The 20793-nt window shown below is 39.7% G+C and overlaps 1 protein-coding gene and 1 pseudogene across 1 annotated transcript in view; one reads left to right on the plus strand and one right to left on the minus strand.

Annotated features, from left to right (window-relative positions):
* Nucleotides 1–3849, plus strand: part of CDO1 (cysteine dioxygenase type 1) — a 13351-nt gene extending 9502 nt beyond the window's left edge. The window contains exons 4-5 of the mRNA XM_006755271.2: nucleotides 1905–2074; nucleotides 2966–3849. Coding sequence (XP_006755334.1) covers nucleotides 1905–2074; nucleotides 2966–2995 — 200 coding nt within the window. The 3' untranslated portion in view covers nucleotides 2996–3849. The remainder of the gene's footprint in view (nucleotides 1–1904; nucleotides 2075–2965) is intronic.
* Nucleotides 3850–18346: 14497 nt separating this feature from the next.
* Nucleotides 18347–19509, minus strand: LOC102773015 (annotated as a pseudogene).
* Between the last annotated feature and the right edge of the window lie 1284 nt (nucleotides 19510–20793).

The raw sequence follows: 20793 nt of genomic DNA on the forward strand, positions 1-20793 counted from the left end.
TTATTGAGTTGAGAGTGAGAGAAAATTGATTTGTTGTTCCACTTATTTATGCATTCATTGGTTGATTCTTGTCTGGACCCTGACCTGGGGATTGAACGTGCAACATTGGCATATCAGAACAGTGCTCTAACCAGCTGAGATACCCAGCCAACGCTTTCAGTCTTCTTGTTGAAAATTTACTGTCATTCTGATTCTTGAATCTTTCTATGAAACCTATTTTTCCTTTCTAGAGACTTTTGAGATACCTTTTGTTACATTTTCTCTGTCTCCAATATTATAGTGATATATACCATGTTGCATGCCTTTCATTCATTGTGCTGAGTATTCAGTGGGTTCTTTCAATCTGGAAATTCATGTCTCTCTCTCCATTCAAGCAAATATTGTATAGTTATTTCTTTGGCTTATTTTTTTTGCTCTGTTTATGGAATTCCCATTGCTCAGATATTAAACTTCCTCTTGATTTTCTTTATCTTTCTTTCCTATTTTCTATCTTTGTTATTTTGTTCTTTTCGTCTTCCTCAGCTTCCTTAGTTTTTCTTCCAACCTTCCTATTCAGGTTTTTATTTCTAAAAGCTCTTTTTATTCTCTGGTCCTTTTATAATATTTTGTCTTATCTCTCTAAGGATATTAATGATAAGTTTGTTTTTTAAGCCTTCTCTTGAATTATGTCTGTTTCCAGCTGCTCTTTTTAGGTTGCTCTGGCCTCTGTGTTTCATACTAGGGGGCTTGCTCAAATGTCTGGTGACCTTGGCTGTGTGCTAATATTTAAAAACCAGGGACAAAAAACATTAGTTGGTAGCTCTAAACACTGGACTTCGTTCTAGGCTAATCTGGCAGTTGTTCTTTTTGAGCCAATCAGATTCCCTGAGAAACTGCTTCCCATCTCCTTCCTGGAGAAGAAAATTCCTATCTGGAAGCATTCTGGCAGCTATGTGGTGAAGAAAGTGGGGCTCTTCTCATTCAATATGTGAATTTTCACTTTGGTCACCTCTTTTTCACCTGTCCTGAGTTCATCTATTATATTCTTTCTAGAGACCAGATCTCAGACTTCTACCAGAAGGAAGGAGAGGGAGAAGTGGTAAAAGGGATGTAAGACTCTAAACTGAAATAGGCTTTTAACCAGTTCTTGTACTTTTAGCCCCATCTTCCCCATACTCAGAAATACCCATGCTGCCAATTCCTGAGCTGTTTGGGCGGGGATGGGGAGTTTCACAATATAAATCACTTTATTTCTTGGCTATCTCTATGTAGGAATGAATATTTAGCTTTCTTTCTCCTGCAAAGTTATTCATCTATAGTTAATGATGAACAACTCAGGTTTGAACTGAACGGGTCCATGTATACCCAGATTTTTTTTTTCAATAAGTACCTGTAATATTTTCAATTCGAGTTGGAGGTCCACGGATGTGGAGTGCTGACTGTATGCTTTGATGAATGCTATTTTATACAGGGCGGCGGGGGACTAGAGCATCCTCAGATTTTCATATCTACAGGAGGGTCTGGAACCAATTCCCGCATCAATACTTGGGGACAACTTAAGTTTTGAGGGAGTCAAAAGTTATATGTGGATTTTTGACTATAGGGTGTGGGAGTTGGCACCCCTAATGTCCATGTTGTTCAAGAGTCAACTGTACATTCAAGCTTTTAAATTTTTCTTAAATTTAAATTTAAAAAGAGAAAATTAATGTTTTCTCTTTTTCTACGTATGTTGATGCCTTTTTTAGTCTTTTACTGACATTGTAGGATGTTTTCAGGAAATAACAGAGTGCATGTGCCTTATTATCTTTAACAAGAAATTCCATTCCTAATGTACCCAATTGGTTTATGATCTTAGGTGATTGACAAAATTTTACCTACAGCAATCCTCTAAAACCCTTCATCTGTTCTTCTTGGTTGTTGTTTAGATTCCATTGGCTTACATCGAGTAGAAAATATTAGCCATACGGAACCTGCTGTGAGCCTTCATTTGTACAGCCCACCTTTTGATACATGCCAAACCTTTGACCAAAGAACAGGATATACAAACAAAGTCACCATGACATTCCATAGCAAATTTGGAATTAGGACTCCATTTGTAAGTATAATTTCTCTCCTTGGTTTAGTGTTTTCTGGGTTGGTAACATTACTCTGTATTCATTGCTTTTTTTGTTCTAGATATTACTTAAATATTTTAAGTATTCTCAAATTGAAGTTTAAATGAACCTTAACTTAGGGGAAAGGCTCCTTATAGCCTAATTCATTAACTTTGGAGAGTATATTTTCAATTTATAAACAAATCTAAATTAGATGCAAAGATTTATTAAGTTCAAAAGTATGCTCATTTCTAAAGGAAATGTTTTCATTTATTAGAGAAATAAGAGTACAATATATTTGATATAACTTCAGCTGTGACTTAATATTAATAGGTCTAATTTGCTGGGACAACACAAATAACTTTCAGAGTTAACCTTTCCAAAGTTTGAGACCCTATTCCGATTATACAAATAATAATTTTAAAAAAGCCTATTTTGATTGCCAAATTGCCTTTTCTTTCAGTAGTGATGCTATTCAGACCACAAATAAACAACGGTGGATGATCATGTAGACTAGCATGTTCCCCTTGAAGAACAGGTGTTTCCACCTAAAAATAATAAGGCACCCAGTGGTAATATGGTATGGCACTCTTCTACCTCTGGCCAAATAAGTTGGCTATTTAGGGGAATGTAAAGACTGAAAGTAATTCTCATGGATCTTTCAAAAGTACAGCCTTTGAGAAAAGCCAGGGCAGAACTTTCTCAAGTGATTGCCCTGCTTTGTTTTCAGCATTTTGATTCCCAAGAGCTACTCTTAAGACAGGAACAAAACAATAGGGCTCCATTGCATAGCTGAGTTTCCATACACTGATAAGAAAGTAGAACTACTTGGAACAAGCTGAAATGTCTGGTATGAAGATTTTTACAGAGCTTTCTTTTTTTCCTTCTTACAGGCAACTTCAGGATCACTGGAGAACAACTAAGGAGCGAGCACCCGCCATTTGCTGTTCAGTCATACACTTTACAAAGCCAATACTTAGATCTCCTGTAAGGCAGATGCTAATTATAAGGCATTAAGGAAGCAAATAGTTCCCTAAGCAACTACAGAAGAAAAATGTCACTAAAGAAAAAAAAAAAGGGCTTGTGATTTTAAGGGCCAAATCAAGTACTCTCCTGGTCTTATTCTCTAAGTCAGGAGTGGGAAGCTTTTTTCTGCCAAGGGCCATTTGGATATTTATGATATCATTCTCTGGCCATACAAATATCAACTCAAAAGGTAGATTGCTATATTTTGGTCAAACATTTAGTTAATTCACCTCTAATGCCTTAGCATTGGACCGAATGATTTTGCGGACCTTATACAACCCGCTGACCAATATTTCCCACCCCTATTCTAAATCTATTGGAACCATACTGGGAATGTCAGTGAAGGGTTTTATAGCTTTTGGGAACACTTTGGTCTCTGAACTATAATTAGCAACATATAAAAACTACAGACATCAAATGCCTGCCTTGTGACTTGGATAACTAAATGTAGATGTCTTTAGTATACTTTGTATGTTCTTAATATTTGAAGAGAATTTTTGGAATCTGTGGATTTTATTTTTTCAATCATATTTTACAAATTCCTGTTCTATAAACAATGGGGTTTTGTAGATAGAGAAACTTAAAGTACTTTGACATTTGGTAATGAAATGAGGGGCAAAGGATTTAGAAAAGTAGATGTATCCAAACCCGCAACAAACCAAAAACATAAACTCATGTCTGGTGTGTCCAGTGGTCATAGTCAAAGACTTTGTACTAGTCTCAAATTCTAATAAAACTGGATTTGAACACATTTTGAAGTGGTCTTCTGTTTAATTTCATAAAACTCATTGTTTCTTAGATTTGGGTAAACTACCAAAATCAGTGCAAAGTATGATTTTATGATGTAAGACTATGAGAGAGCCCACAAAAATGCATTAAAAAATAGCTTACCTTGCCCTAGCGTGTTTGGCTTACTGATTCGAGCGCTGGCCCTCAAACTGTAGGCTCTCAAGTTCAATTCCTGGTCAAGGGCATGAACTTCGGTTGCAGGCTGGATCCCCGGCCCGGTCAGTGTGCATGCAGGAGGCAACCAATGGCCGTCTCTCTCTCACAGTGACGTTTATCTCTCTGTCTCTCCCCTGGGTGATGATAAATAAACAACAACAAAAAAGTAGCTTACTTTTTTGGGCTTTTCATGTGTTCACTAATTGGCTAGAGATACTAACCTGAGGGGCTAAATGTAGACATAACCAAAATTTTGCGTAAAAATTGTGTGCGGGGGTCTATAAAGGCATACTTCGTTTTATTGTACTTGGCTTTATTGCACTTCACAGATGTTGCACCTTTTACAAATTGAATGTAAGACCCTCCACCAGCAAAAAGATTACTAGTACAACTCGCTTTATATCGGTAGTCTGGAACCAAACCTGTAATAAGGTATGCTTCTCTGATGAAATGTGAATTGTTTTCCAACATGTAAACACGGGATTTCATAGCAGAAGAAGATGTGGATTTCTGCTTCTTGAAAATTTGAAGTATCTCAGAATCCTGGACCTGCATTGCATTTTCATTGCCATCAGTCAGCTAGGCTAGGGTCTGTCCCTTAAGTGGGGCCGCTCCTCCAATCTGCAGCAGCATCCAACTTGCCTATTTCCCTTATGCATGTTACCAGCAAAGCCCACATAGGCATTTGAGTTTGCTACCCCTGCTTTAGGCAATTTTCTTAGGACTATCTGTCATAATCTTGGAGTTTTTATTATCTCTAGAAAATAAAGTCCTTTGAAGATAGTGCTACATAGGTCATTGGTTGCATTTATACCATCTTGGAATTTGCCGGCGTCCAGCCCCAGGGGTCCAGGGGTTCCCAAAGGTGTGGACGGAGTCGGCGACGAATGTTTTACACGGAGACAGTGTTCAGAACTCTCTAGCTCTCTTTAGTCTCCGTGGATCTTCCTGTGCCTGGCTGAGGCCACAGAGAGAGATCCCAAGGCAAACTGAGCCTTTATTTTATAGTCAGAGGTAAACAAGGTAGTGGTTACCATAGTTACACTGTTTTTGTGAGTTTCACTTGTTTTGACCATAGTTACACTGTTCTTGTAGTTTCACTTGTTTTGGCCACTTGCTGCACTTTTCTCAGCTCATTAGCTTCCCAGATAAGATCTAGGGAGCGGCATAAGGTCAAGCCTAATTATGCTTAAGAGGAATGTGCCCTCTAAGCTGGGACTTGTTTGTGACTTTGCCAACAGGTCAGTCCGAGGCTTAACCCTATATTGGCTCCCCACAGGAATTATCTACCTCTTTACATCTTTTTTTGTTAATAAAATGAACCTCCTTCTAAATTAGGTACTGTAATGGTTTTCTACTGCTATTGCAACATCATCACAAACTTAGTGGCTTAAAGCAATACAAATTTTATTTTCCTACAGTTCTATAGCTCAGATGTCAAGCAGCTTTACTGCACTAAAATCAATATATCAGCAGGGCCGTTTCTTTCTGTAAGTTCTCAGTAGATAGGATCTGTTTTACTGGATTTTCCTTCTAGATACTGCTGTGGCTTGGTATCCCTTTCCTCCATCTTCAAAGCCAGCAAAGGCAGCCTTAATTCTTCTATCTCTTAGCACTCTGACCTATTTCTCTTGTACTTTGAAGGACTCACGTGATTAGTAATGTCTCCATCTCTAGGTTATAACCTTAGGGCTAAATCTATCTATAGAGCCTCTTTTGCCCTGTAGTCATACGTTCTGGGGATTAGGATGAGGACCTCTGTGAGGTCATTCTGCCTACCACAGTTTGCCCACTGGCTCGAAATGAGCCATGCCTATTCCACATGCAAAGTAGGTTCACTCCATCCCAAGATCCCCGAAGTCTCATCCCATCACAATGTCAACTGAAATTCCAAAAATCTTATCTAAATTATATCTCATCATTTAAATTCAGTATGGGTAAGCCTTTATTATAATCCATTCAGAACACAATTATTCCCAATATTTATACCTGTTCAATATAAATTAAAAACCTGCCCAAAGTTATCCAGCCAAGAAATTATAGAGCTAGAATTTGATTCCAAACCACTTTCCTTTAAAACTCATTCTCTTTATACTCAAGCCTTTCAGGGTAAGAGAAACTTTTAGGCCACTTCCAATTTTTGTTTTCTATCTTTAAACAACGATATGGTATATGTATATGTTATGTATGTGTGGTATATTTAAATGTTTAATATCTTGCACTTTTAACACACAAATGTGGTCATACCCTATGTGTGACAAGTAATGGCCAAATCTGATTTGAGGATCCTTGTGCCTGTGAGGCTCAACCTAAATGGCTGCACTGCCCACCTCGACCTCACGACTGGCCCTGTTCTCTGCTGCCCATGACAGTGATCACAGAGAAGCAGGCATCCTTCTCCTCGAGGAGCTCAGCACACGCTTGGGTTGATGAAATGTATGCACACACGGCAAGGCAGTGGAGCCATCAAGGGCTCAAAGGGATGATGTAGGAGGGAGAAGGAGCATTGAGGGTTGGAATCATGCTTATTGCTAAAGGTGAATGGATGTAAAAGAAGAGGATAACAGCTGAGACTAGAAGAGGAGGAATGAGCCCTCTGTGAGGAAACAGTGAAGGGTGAGCCCTGAGCACTCAGGACCTCCCATCTTACCTACAGCTCAAGCTTCAGCACTTCTGTTCCCTCTGCCTGGCATGCACTTCTCCAAGCTCTTTCCATGGCTGGTTCTTCTTGCCCTTTCAATGTCAGCTCAGATGCCATCTCCCCAGAAAGGGATTCCCCAACCACTCTACCTGAATATAAAATCTCCAGGCTATCTTCATCCAATTTCACTGGCACACTTATGGTTATCTGAAAACTGTCATTTCTTTTTTCACATTCTACTAGTAGGATGCAAGCCCCACGGGGGTAGAAGCAGTGTTTCCTTTACTGCTATCTCCTGAGCACTGAGACCATGTTTGACACAAAGGGGCTATTCAATGGATATTTATGAAATGAATGGAAAAACCCTCAATATCCTTACATAAGAGTTGTATTAACAAACCCTTGATGCTATGTTGTCTTCTACATACTACCAAAGTGTGTGCCATGTTATTTTTTTTAAGTATAGAAGTCTATACTTAAGTTTTCAGTCACAGACTTATTTCTTCTGTGGACTATGTCAGAAGCATATCGTCTGGTATGGGTTCATTAATCATATACTTAGACAAACTAATTGATGATTTGGGCTTTTATGTGTATTTCATAGGAAGATGCAGCATTAATTACCCCATTTAGCAATGGTGTTTAGCCTTTTTTTTCTCTGACTAACAATCTCCGAATGCTAAAGAACTTCTCTTCGGAAAGACTAGTGTACAACAAATGTGCACACAATTTCAGAAGAGATTTCTGGACCTTCTGAAACCCATTAGGGGCCCCATTTAAAGAACCCTGTCGTATATGAATCAAGATGTATGGGAAGTAGCTGGTGGCTATTTCACTTCATTTTCTGAAATAGGAGGGCATTAGCAAGCTGGGCAACTAGTTAATCTTTTAAATGTTACAACAGGGTTTCTAGGAAACACCAGAGACCGTTGCTACTTTGTCCAAGGCACGTCCACACATTGCACAAGATCTGTTTTCTATCTTTCTAAAACCATTTCAGGAAAAAAAAATGTTTCATAATATTATTTATCCACTTAGTAGTTGCTTTTTTAAAAAAGTGTGTGTGGAATAGTGACATAAACCAGATACAGAAGACAAATAGTATATGATTCCCCTTATAAGAGGTACCTAGAATAGTCCAATTCATAGAGACAGAAAGTAGACTAGTGATTACTGGGGCGGTGGGGGTGGGGGGGTGGGAGGAGTTTTTGCTTAATGGCTGCAGAGTTTCTTTTGGAGATGATAAAAATAATTTGGGTATAGATCGTTTTAATGGGCCCACCGCATTGTGAATGTATTTGATACAACAGATTGCACAGTTATGAATGCTTAAAATGATAAATATGTTATATATATATTTTCCCACCATAAAAAGGTTCTTTCCTTTAAAAAGGTACACGTGGGAGAAAGTGTACATATGATGTGTGGCTGTCTTGTGTTGGAATAGGAAAGACCTGTCGTAGAAAATGGAATAGATAAGAAGGCACATGGTGAAAGTCTCCTCTCCTCGGGCTCTCAGCTTCCCTCTCCAGAGGAAACCTGTATTACCAGTTTCTTGTGTTTCCTCATGTATCTTTCCCAGGGTTTATACAAAGTGTAGCATCCTAAACTTCATGCTATACGGAGACCTTTCCATATCAGAATACAAACAGTTTTTGCATTCTTTTGTACTGCTGGCTGTGTGGTAGGAACGTACCATAGTTCGGTTCACCAGTCCTCTACGGATGGACTTGGATGTGATTTCCAACCTTTTCCAATTGCAAACAATTCTGCAATGAATAACCACATACATAATGTCATTTCACAAATGTCAGTTGATCATTTCTTTATTATGAAACCACCAAGATAACTAAGCCCCAGGAAATGAGGTAATGGGAGAAGGTCATGGCAAGCCATCCTGGCTGAAGAGTAACCCTTCTGTGCAGAATCTATCACCTGATGTCATCTCTACTTAAATTCAACCATTTCCACTCTGCTCATTACCTAATTAAGCGTGTTTGTGTGAGCCCTCCAAGGCTGCCAGAAGCTTAATACTCACAGAGATTAGTGATTATTTGCAAGAAAGCCCAGGGAAAGTCCATGTGTTTGTGACAAAACTAATGATGTAGCCATGGTCACTTTGCAGTTCTGCCCGTGCTCAGTAGGAAAGTTATGCATTCCTGTTTTTGTTTTCACCACTGAGCTTTCTGAGTGGTTGAAGATGTGGCAGACAGCTTCATGTGCTATTTGAAAACATGCCTCAGAGGCTGCCTAGTGAGGGTTATTTGTTTATTTTTTTAATAATTCACACAGAGACAATAAAGAAGCTGTGAGACACAGAGATCTGCTGAGTATGGTTCTGAGCACTGATTTAAGCCTGTATCAGTCTGAGAGATACAGTGGGGCCTTGACTTACGAGTTTCATTCGTTCCGTGACGGAGCTCGTAACTCAAATTACTCGTATGTCAAATCAAAAGTGAGACACGTGATGCTGGGCTGATGTTGTGGCGTTCACTGTGACGTTCGCTGCGCCAACTAGCGGTGGGGTATCTGAAGCTGGCTCGTAACCAGAATTTTAGCTCACAACTCAAAGCAAAAAATCGGCCGAGAGACGGCTCGTATCTCGAAAAACTCGTTAGTCTGGACACTCGTAAGTCAAGGCCCCGCTGGACCTATATAGAAGCTCAAGGAAATGGTCATCTACTTAAAATACTTATATCTATACACTATAGTGCTATGTATAATGTTTACCTAAAAGCACAACCAGAAAAATTCCTTGCACATGACAGATAGAAATATTATAGAACTAGGAAATAATCTAATGAAACTGAAGATTGATTAGCCTTCAATGCCAAGATCCCTCCTAGGCATATCATAGCAAGAAGCATTGTCATTACAAAAATAGATCACTGTGATGTACCTTTCATCGAAAGCTGTAGGATAATCATGAGTTTATGCAGGATTCGTCTAACTGATAAATATAAAATAATCATATTATGGAATCATGAAGATGAAGTGTACTTGAGTGAGCATTTAGCCAAACAAGCCTTTTGATAAATGAAGAAATTGAGGCAGGTAAGGTTAAGGTAAACCAACATACCTGAGCAACGTTGTGCTAGTGCAAGTTCATACAATCCCATGGAAAGTGATGTTCAGGAATTTTGCAAGCTGATTGGCAGGTTAAAATTGGCCCTATTGGGAGGGCTTACACTGTGGGAAACTATCATTGCTACAGATCAGGGTAATTCTCTTTCCCCAGGGAATCTGTTGTCAAACATTTGCCGGCATACCATTTTATCTAAGGCTATTTGACCAATTCAAAATAAAGACAAGGTGCCCTAACCAGTTTGGCTCAGTGGATAGAGTGCCAGCCTGTGGACTGAAGAGTCCCAGGTTCGATTCCTGTCAAGGCATGTACCTTGGTTGCGGGCACATCCCCAGTAAGGGGTGTGCAGGGGGCAGCTGATCATGATCGATGTTTCTAACTCTCTATTCCTCTCCCTGCCTCTCTGTAAAAAAAAAATCAATAAAATGTATTAAAAAAAATAAAGACAAGGTTTGCCTGGTCTATTGAAATATACATTTTTATTTTTTAATTTTTATTGGACTTCTGAATTTTTAAGTTACTTTTGTATATATAGATATACATTATTGTCATCTCAGAGAAATCCTTTGAGGTAAGACAGGGATATTATTTCTCCCTGCCTCATTTCAGAGATGAGAACATTTAGGCACATGTAGATGCCATATTTTACCCTAGGACACACAAGTAGGTAATGGAAAAACCCAAATAGATGTTGTTTCTGCCCAGGACACAGTGTACCTTTGGCAAAAAAGAAAAATTATTAAGCAGGAACAGAAAGTCAACAATGTTACCAATGCAATGGTACCTCTATGGCTTTTCTATCTAAAATCCATCATTTGGTTCCTGACTTCATAGTTTAAAAAATTCCTCAAGAAGTACTTAGACTGAATGGAATAGTGAAGACTCTTATTTTTCCTGAGTGAATCCAATTAATTATTATGTCATAGCAGAGCTTGGGTCTGGCCTGTGCTTCTATTCCTACTTATTTGACAGGGCACAGGTTATAAACTTAGGGACTATGTTCATAGTTCTACCCCATGGCACCAGTTCATTATTGTTTTGACTAGGACTCACTCAATTGCAAGTACAAAATGTGACTCAAACTAGCTTGACCAAAACAAGTTCGTATAACTATAAAGTTCAGTAGATTCTCAGGCAAGGGTGGCTTGAGGGGTTCAAACATCTTTTTAGGACTCTTGCTCTCCACCTTTCTTGACTATAAAGTCTACCCTTGTGGTGGGAAGGTGACTCCCAATATCTTCAGGCTTACAATTTTAGTTTCAATTTTGGCGCAATAAGGGGCTATATCTTCACAGTGTTTTCATAGAAGTTAGGAATTTATCAATAAAGGCTATGATTGTATCTCATTCCCATCCCTGATGCACTCACTATGGCCAACAAGGTATGATCTTTGCCCTGGCCCAAGTCATGTGTTTGCCTCTGGAGTCAGGAGTGGAAACAGCCTACCAAATCAGATGGGTTGGTGTGCGGGGTCACCAAGGAAAATCAGAATTCTCTTATAAGAAGAAATAGGGAGGGGCAGACTAGATGCTAGGCAGACAAAATCAATAGATTTCTACTACATAGGAACTGAATAGCTCAACAGATATTTGTTAAGTTAATGAGTGAAGAAATAAATCAAAGATCATAGAAACGAAATCACCTTTTTATTCCTGATAACACTATTTCAAACAATTCAAGGGCAGTTTTTCTTTCTCTTACTGGTGAAACTTACAAAACACCCTATCACTCCAAAAAACAGAGGACTTTACACACCCAAGGAAACCACCATCAGTTCTAACCCATGTCAAGATTCTTCCACTAGAATTATAGCTCTGTGCGATAGGAGGCAAGTGAGGCTTTCCCATTGTTCCAGAATCTAGCTAAATCATAAGGTTAAAAAGAAAAGATGTCAAATATTCCCACATTCTAAAGAGAATAGACATAGTCTCTAAGAGATTGGAGTAAGAATTTCCCTTCAGGGTTTATTAGGAGCTGGCAGACCTGTTGTCTTAGTAGCAACCCTATCCCATCACTCTTCCCCAGACTGCATAAGATAGGGCTGAGGAGCTGGAGTTTGCATTGCCATTGTGAGTTACTCAAATCCCTCTCCTGAATCTATATGACTGCATTTAGCTGTTAGAACCACATTCCAGCTCCTGCTATGACTACACCTCTTACGTCTCCTGCCCACTACCCCTTCCCCCCAACCCCAACCCAATCCTCCCTCCCCGTCCCCAGCTGAGCCAGATTTTCCATTCAGATCTTAGGCCTCCCTGTGCTTTGGCCAAATAACACTTTCCCACTTCACTGGTTTTGTTCTCCTGTCTCCTGCCTAAAATACACTCTGCCCCAGTACCCTGCCTTCTGAGGGTAATAGCAACTCCTCTCTCAGGCCCAGCTCAAGAATCCTTTCAGAAATGTTCCCAGTGGGAGGGAATCTCTTCATTTTGGGGCTTCCATGAAATTTAACTTGCAGCACTTGCCACTTTCTGCTCTAGGTTACAGAAATTTGTGTTTGATCTACCACCATATAACACAGTGGTTCTCAACCTTCCTAATGCCGTGACCCTTTAATACAGTTCCTCATGTTGTGGTGACCCCCAACCATAAAATTATTTTCGTTGCTACTTCATAACTGTAATTGTGCTACTGTTAGGAGTCATAATGTAAATATAGCACTTGCCACTTTCTGCTCTAGATTACAGAAATTTGTGTTTGATCTACCACCATATGACACAGTGGTTCTCAGCCTTCCTAATGCCGTGACCCTTTAATACAGTTCCTCATGTTGTGGTGACCCCCAACCATAAAATTATTTTCGTTGCTACTTCATAACTGTAATTGTGCTACTGTTAGGAGTCATAATGTAAATATCTGATATGCAGGATGTATTTTCATTGTTACAAATTGAACATAATTAAAGCATAGTGATTAATCAAAAAAACAATATGTCATTATATATGTGTTTTCCAATGGTCTTAGGCGACCCCTGTGAAAGGGTTGTTCGACCCCCAAAGGGGTCGCGATCCACAGGTTGAGAACTGCTGATATAATAAATGCCCCAGATGCTGGACAGCCCCCAAAAAACAGAGCCCATTCAATGGGCCACAGCTAATTCTTACTGTATTGTGTTGTAGCAAGACATCTTTTTAAAGAGTACTAATTTGTGTCTTTTTCTTTTTTCTTTTGCTACTTTAGAGAAATCAGAAAGAATACAGGCCATTGAAAAAAATTTTTTTCTGATTATATTTCTCTGTCTGATTTCAGGGGCTTCTGAACAATCTCTTCTACCCCAACCCCCCTTGTTTTGTTCTTTTCAAAAGCTTAAATGGAAGAGATGATAGTAGGTGTTCAGGGGTTGGGTAGGGTGGGAGGCAGGCTCCTAGAAGCCTTCGTGGATGGTAGCTGAATGGAAAGGACCTGGAAGTATTTAGAAAAGAGTGAACTGTGGTACACCTCGGAGGGCTGTACTGAGAACTGGTGTCAGCTTTGGCACAAAGCAGGATCTTTCCAAGGACCACGCAGACTAAGCAACAAGCTTATCTGTGTCTACAAGGTGAACTGACCTAGAGGCATTTACTTCCCCAGCATCGCATCAGCTTCTCAGACATTTGTGTAACCCTGAGAGGGGGAAGAAAGCCCCTCCAATAAAGACTAACATTGAGTTTCCCACCAGGTAGGGTATTGGCCAAGACGGAATTAATCTGGTTCACAGAGAAATAAAATAATACAGCTTCCAATCTTGCATAACATCCCGGCTGTTGTGTTGATTCAAAAGGGATTTTCTTTCAAGCTTAGTTCCGATTCATAGACTTACACTCCACTGAACCACAGGGTAAGAATCTGCTGGGAGCAACTAGGTTTCTAACTCAAAAAGGTTTGAATTGTGAGCAAGAGCGCAGACAAATAATCTACAAACAGAGGATGATGTCATCCAGGAGTCAGCTGAGCCCCTGCAGGCTATGGAGCTGAGAGCTGCACTTTGCCTTGCCTTCTTCTGAAAATGTGCGCTTCTGCATTACGGCAGCTTATAAAATAGTCACTTTTGGTCCCTGGCAGGCAATAGGCACTTATCAGAGGTTCAAATTTTACACCGTCATCAACAAATACAGTAGTTGTATGCCTCCTATAAACATGTTAAATATAGAAGCCTTCAAACCTTTGTCAGGTAAGGAGATGAATAGTGTTATGGGATGCCTTGGTGTTTTTAGAAACGTTGATGACATTTTAAAAGTTGAGAAAATAGTATGATTTTTTAAAAATGTAGGCACTTTGTGAATTTACTTTTGCAAATAAAATAACTATTTTGGAAAATATTTTCAGACAGTCTTTTAATAACATAAGTGACAATCAAGGGACACCCCCCCCACACACACACACACACTTTTGGGAAAACTAGGATGCTATCATTTATTTCTATAAAAATGTTGAGATAAATAAGCTAAATGCTCTGGGTGATCATGAGAATTGATTTTATGTCTCTGCAGACTTTGTTGTTTCTTTGGAATAAATGGATCTTTTCTCTGGATAGATGGCGTGCATGGTCACGTTGGGGCCCAGGGGAGACGAGCTACAGAGCCTCTAGGAGAGACAAAACAGCCTCACAGTCACCTCCCTCTGCAGAAGAAAGGGTGGGAGGTAACTGGCCTGGCTTGACACGACTTTGTAGGCATTTTTCTCTCGGTGTTGTTCAAGACAGAGAATGCCACGCTTCTGGTAATGCAGGTGGACTGTGTTTCTTTGTGTGTCCTGCTGGAGCCAGAGGCCAGATCACATCAGGAGATAGAGGGAGGGATGGGGTCGGCAGGCTTTCGCTGAAGGGACTGTATGTTTCCTCTCAGTCACTCTGAGAAGAGGCAGGTTGTGGCTGAGGGAAAGACAAGGTGGGGCACAGACTAGAAGGGGGTGAAAAATCTCTTCTTCTTCCCCAGCAGAAGGGCGTAAAATGCGGAGCACATCTGAGCATTTCTGTAGGGGAGAGGGCTGCTTCCTCCAGGTGGAAGCAGGGGGCAGCCTAAGGGACCTCAGAGCAGGTCTGAGTTTGGAGTTTCAGAGGAGCCACATGCAGCAGTACGATGAGGCACTGTACCATGTAGTCCACTTCACTGTGCCCAAACCCTCGGTGATGTCTTGTTCATTTCCACTTAGTTTTTGCAGGGCTGTGAGGGATCAAGGGAAGGTTTGAGTTGGGCTTGCAAAGAGGCTGTGGAGTGCTCTCCCTGAGGTCAGAGTTGGGGATGCAGTGATGGGGCCAAGGGCCAGTAATCTCCAAGAATCATGGTCAGCAGCATGAGGCTAGGCAGCAAAGAAGAGCCAAGGGGACTTGCTGTACCCACAGGAGACAGTATCCTGCATGTTCTCAAAAATACCGAGGGGCTTCTTTGCAAGGACTGGGGTCCAAAATCTTACTACTGGGGTCTGGAACTTCATCGTGAAGGTATTTAATACAAATGTGGTCATCGAAGTTTACAGTTGCAGGCTGGTGAGAAGTTATTTGGATTTATTATAGGCAGCATCTCCAGGTGAGATGGCAGGAGACCAGGCCAAGCAGCTCTCATTCTGTGCCCCCGAGTCCGTCCTACTTTCTCGCGAGACTCTTCCACTCCACTTCCTGCTGCCATCACCCAGCCTGGCCCCAGGAAATGCTGCTCCTTCTGCAACACTTCGGTCTAAGCAAGGATAAAGCTACTGTCCTTAAATCTCTTGAGCATAGTGTTATCTCAATACAAAAACCAAAAAACTTGTACTAAAATAAATACATTTTGTATTTTATCTCAAAAAAATATATGTAAGCAAACATTGAATTCTAATTAATCATAAACAGGCTGAATTGTTTTTAGGCTATATGTTTGAAATTTTTCATAATAAAGTATTGGCAAAAAATACATTGTTTAAAGACATTAAAGAAAACTAGAGGCCCAATGCACAAAATTCATGCAAGAGTAGGCCTTCGCAGCCCCAGCTGCCTCGGCCCTCGCAGCCCAGGCTTTGTCCAGAAGGTCATCTGGAAGGTCGTCCAGATGGTCGTTCAGCTGTTCAGCCATTTGGTCGATTTGCATATTATCCTTTTATTATTATAGGAACAAAGTTTTTCCATATGAAGCACTTCACTCCACTGCTAGAGCAATTTCACTGGCATATCTGCGTTCCTTCTCTATGCTCCAGCCTGTCTGCAGGTTGGAAATGTAGGACTCTTTCACTTTATAATTTTCACATACTTTCTCAGAATAGTCATAAAATGATCTCATTTTGGTTCCTTTACCCTCTCTTCACTTCACACAATGCAAAGAAACTGATGAATAAATTTATCTACAGCTATTTTAAAGATTCAAGTAAAAGAGGTCCAAGAAGCCAGTCCAGTCTCTCTCCAGGCAGGAGGTGAAATCCCAGGAAAGTCTCAGCATAAGAGGGTGGTTTTGGAATTGCAGACCCAAGTCCTATAGGGAAGAGATAAAAGAGGGACCAAGGGATGGAAACCAAAGCCCCTGGCTGACCAGCTGAGCCCAGCTGGCCCCTGGCACTGCTGCTTATGCCAGGCTCTAGGGCATGTTCACATATTATTTCACCCCATTTCACAACAACCTTGTAAGGTTGTGTTTTTAATCCTCATTTTACATCAAAGGCCCAGAGCAAACTGCAAAGTGGCAGACTTCTGATTGGAAGCAAGTTCTGCCTGACTCCATAGTGTGTGCTCTGCCTCTGAAGCAGCTTTTTCTCACACTTGAGCAGACCAGATGAGCATCCTGACTTCAGGCTGATCGGTTCTGATGCTAAGAGCCAGCAAACTGAGCCCTTGGGCATAAAGCTGAGGCTCCAAATTCCCCTGGCAAATGGCCCTTATTTTAAAAGTTCTTATTTTTCCATTCTGCTCACGGTAATTTTCGAACTTCTCCTACTTCTAATAAAATAGATATTTTTTGTATTATTATTTAAAACAAGATACAAATGGTTATTATTGCCTTTCTATTTAACCTGGTGACATTTTTATTTCTTCACTCTCTAAATGACAGCTGTAGAATGCAATTACCTTTCTTATCTCCCACCCTCTCCCAATTCCTGTTTTTTTGAGATATGTCTAGGAATAGGCATAGTACTTATTTTTCGAAGATGGCCTGGAACTCAGTACACCTTTTCAAGGTGATGGCTTCAGTCTTTCTTTAAACCAGACTGTTGTCCTTTGATTTGAGATACCTCTTGTACTTGACTATCATACCATCAATTAGATGATCAGTTTCAGCTTTCCTCTTTTTCCATTTTTTTCACTGAATTACTGAGCTTCAAAATAATCCCTTTCAGGCCCAGAAAGTCCCCTTGATGGTGTAATAGAATCTCTTTGAGTGCTGATTTATTATTAAATTTATATTGTCTTCTGTCTCTTCTAGCAATTACTACTCTAGAAGCTAACCCAATTCTGGGTGTTATGGTTGCTGTTCATTCTTTTTTTTTCTGCTAGGTTGCCTAAGACCATTTCTTTGTCCACTGTTGGCTTTGTCTGTTCCTGAGGTTTTAGTCAAAACGATAGAGTGAGTGACACTGCAGAGGCAGTGGTCTCTGCTCTGGTGGCCCTGTGATGGACAAGCAGGCAGACGGTGACCCTTCCTAGATCCAGAACAAACGAGGAGCTTTCTGTTTCCATCCTTCTCACCAGTAAAGCCTGTGTTCCTCGGGGAAAGGGAGCAGGCTGTGTCCCTGGTTAGCTGGGTGCCCCGGGTGCCCAGCAGTTTTTCCTGGGCCATGTGGAAGCAGATTGGCATAGTCTGTCTTCTCAGGTCCTGGTGCAATAACCACAGAAGGAGCCCAGGTGCATTGCAAGAAAAAGGTCTCTCTTTTCTTGGTCTCTGCCTCTGATTCATATTTGCCTTCACTTCCAATTTGAAAATTTTAATCTCACTGAAATGTGCTTCAGTTTTTAAAAATACCCAAGCTTTTTATTTATTATTTATTTATTTTGCTCTAGAACCATTTTTTCCTCAAGCAATCCACCATGAATTATTATGACCTGGGGGTGGAGAAATTGAAGCCTGGACTTGGTAAAAGTATTCCCAAATCCTAGCTGAACCTTAGTGAATCCACAACTAGTGGGGGATGGAAGCCTGGAATCAACAGCTTAAATATGCCTCCTAAATGATTTTTAAGTACATGCACTAAAAGTTGCGGAACGCTGCTATAGGAATATGAAAATACATACATTTTTAGAATAAAAACTTAAAACATAGCTTCATTTAATTTCCTTGTGTTTTAAATATAAATTTATGGCTCTTGAAACTAGCAGTTTTCTTTTTTTATTGATGTCAGAGAGGAAAGGAGAGGGAGAGAGAAATAGAAACATCAATGATCAGAGAGAATCATTGATCAGCTGCCTCCTGCATGCCTGGGCATGTGCCCTGACAAGGAATTGAACCATTACCCCCATGATTTATGGTCGATACTCAACCACTGAGCCACACTGGCTGGGGAAAGCTAGCAGTTTTCAAAGTTCTCAAGATCTTTCATGGAGTCCACAGGTCAAACATTTTTTTTAAAGAAATTATACAGTTTTGAGATTTTCTCTGTTGCTTCTTCATTCACTATGAATAATTTCACAATAAAACACTTTCAGGCAGCTTCTCTGCTACTTTCTTTGGTTTCCACTTTTTTAGGCAACAACGGCTCCATCTTTAGTAACAAGCCTTTGCTTGTTGAACTATAAGGAAAGCTCACACCACAAAGGGCCCTCGGGAAGGAATGAGTGGCACGTATGCAATGATAGGGGTGCTGGACGTGTGCCCAGGCTACTAAACAGCCACCACATCTTGATCACGTTTCACTGTTCTCATGACATGATTAAAATCTTGTTTCTTTCCCAAATTCTGTGGTCTGTGCCTACAAACTTCACTGATAACAGCGTGCAGATTGGCAGCTATCTGGTCACTTGACATTTCTAGAGTTGCTATTTTGGTCTCGAGAAAGTTCTCCCTTTCTTCGTCTACCTTAATTTAAATTCCAGTTTTGAATAGCTCAAGCATTTGGGGGTGGCATGGCCAATAGAATTTTCAAGTAAGCTTTGGAAATCTTTTTTCTTTTACCTCTTTAATGGATTAAGCTCAGGCATTATTTCTGGTTCAGCTACATAAAAGTCAGGTTTAATTTTATCACCGAAAATCTTCTGAATCCAATTAGTTCCTCCTGCAAACGCAGCTACATGTTTTTCTGCTATTTCACTCTCTGATGCCTGCCCTGTAAATACAGCAACTTTATTGATTTCTGAAAGAAAGGGTGTGGCAAACTAATAACACTGGCAAATGGCTCCACTTTTTCCTTCTTCCCCAGTGCCATATCCAGTGTCAAATCAAGATAAAAAAAAAACTTTGCTTTGGATATGTAAAGTTCAGATTTGAAATTTCTTAAGTAAATGAATAGCTTTCTCCACCTCGTATATCTGCTTTGGGTATAAGTGTTTTAAGTAAACGTCATCTTCGGGCTTGCTTTCCATAAACTGGTATGACTTTATTTTTTCTACCTCATCTTGTTTTTCATTTGATGCTTTTTCTTTGGCACCTTCTCTTTGTTTTCTTTTCAGGCTTCCTAGCAGCAGCAGCAAAATGTCTTTTAGGCACATGAACACACGCAGAACAAGGATAAAGAGGTGCCTGATAAGCCATCTTGGGAAGACTATGCCTTTGAGGTATCAAGACTCTACCAAGGGATCTGAGGGCTGCTGCCACATTGACCATTCTAGATTGTGTTCCAAACTTCTTTTTTTATAATAGGGAGATGTCATTTGACTTTTTTATACTCATTCTCTTACGAATATGCAGTGGCATTTTCCAGACGCTAACTGATGAGTGATATCACAACAAACCAAATGTAGAAACAAGTAGGAGGATCTAGCTTTCTTCTATTAAGGTAGACATTAAAAAGAATTAAAAATGTAAAACTATGCCACTCTTCTCATTATATATATTCTGTTTTTAAAAAATAGAGTTATTTTTCATAAAAATGATATTTATGTTAACATATTGTTGTTTTAAAATAAATTAAGCATTAACATATTTTAATTACTTGGTTTTAATATCTAATATCAATGAATATGATGCACATATCAATAGATATAATTTGCATAAACAAAAGCTGTTTGGGATGTTAAATAATTTGTAAGACAGTAAAGTTGTCCTGAGCCAAAAAGTTTGAGGACTGTTGTCTCATCTGTATTTTTCCTGTATAAACGAATCCTAGAGGATTGCAATGAAAACTCTCTCTTCATCCTGGATCCACTGTACATTCTGATCTTTGTGATTTATGACCAATCAACTGCTTGACCAGGTAAACAAATATACTATTGGGACTTCGGTGAAGCCCCTTGTCTACTCAAGAGTAAACCGTGATAGTTTCTATGAAGACTAAATAAATTTTAAGAAAAACAACTTGAAAAACAAGCTCTCAGAATTTCATTCAAGTAGCCAAGTTTAGTCAACACTGATAGAAGAACAGATGGAACATTATTAAAATAAAGATGTCTTAAGCATGCATAATATGACACAGTAAAAGCAGCGCTGTTCTTGAAGCAAGCATTTTTAGAGATAAGATTTTTATTTCTTGCTCTCTGATCTTGGGAAAATCAAACTTCTCTGGGTCTGTTTTCTCATCTGGGGTTTATATTAAAATCTAACATTTACTCATTCATTCATTCTTTTACTCAACAAATATTAAACATCTTGGCTTCAGACACATTAAGTACTAAAGATATAGAGGTAAATGATCTTATGTCTGACTTGGAGGTATTCACAGGCTATGAGGAAGATAAATATATTTAAATTATTTAAGTTATTCTGACTAAAATATCTCCCCACATCACAACTTTTTATCCCTTTACCTGCTAATTTTTCTTCACAGCAGACATCATTACATGATGTGTTATATATTTAAGTACTTGTTTGGGATGGGGAGGGAACTTATATCTATCCTCCTCACTAAACTATAAGTTTCAGAAGGACAGGGACTTTAAGACAATGTTTTTCCTGACACATGACTGACATTCAGTAAATATTTGCTGAATGAATGAA

The sequence above is a fragment of the Myotis davidii genome, unplaced genomic scaffold (assembly GCF_000327345.1).
Source record: "Myotis davidii unplaced genomic scaffold, ASM32734v1 scaffold130, whole genome shotgun sequence".
Taxonomy (NCBI): Eukaryota; Metazoa; Chordata; class Mammalia; order Chiroptera; family Vespertilionidae; genus Myotis; species Myotis davidii.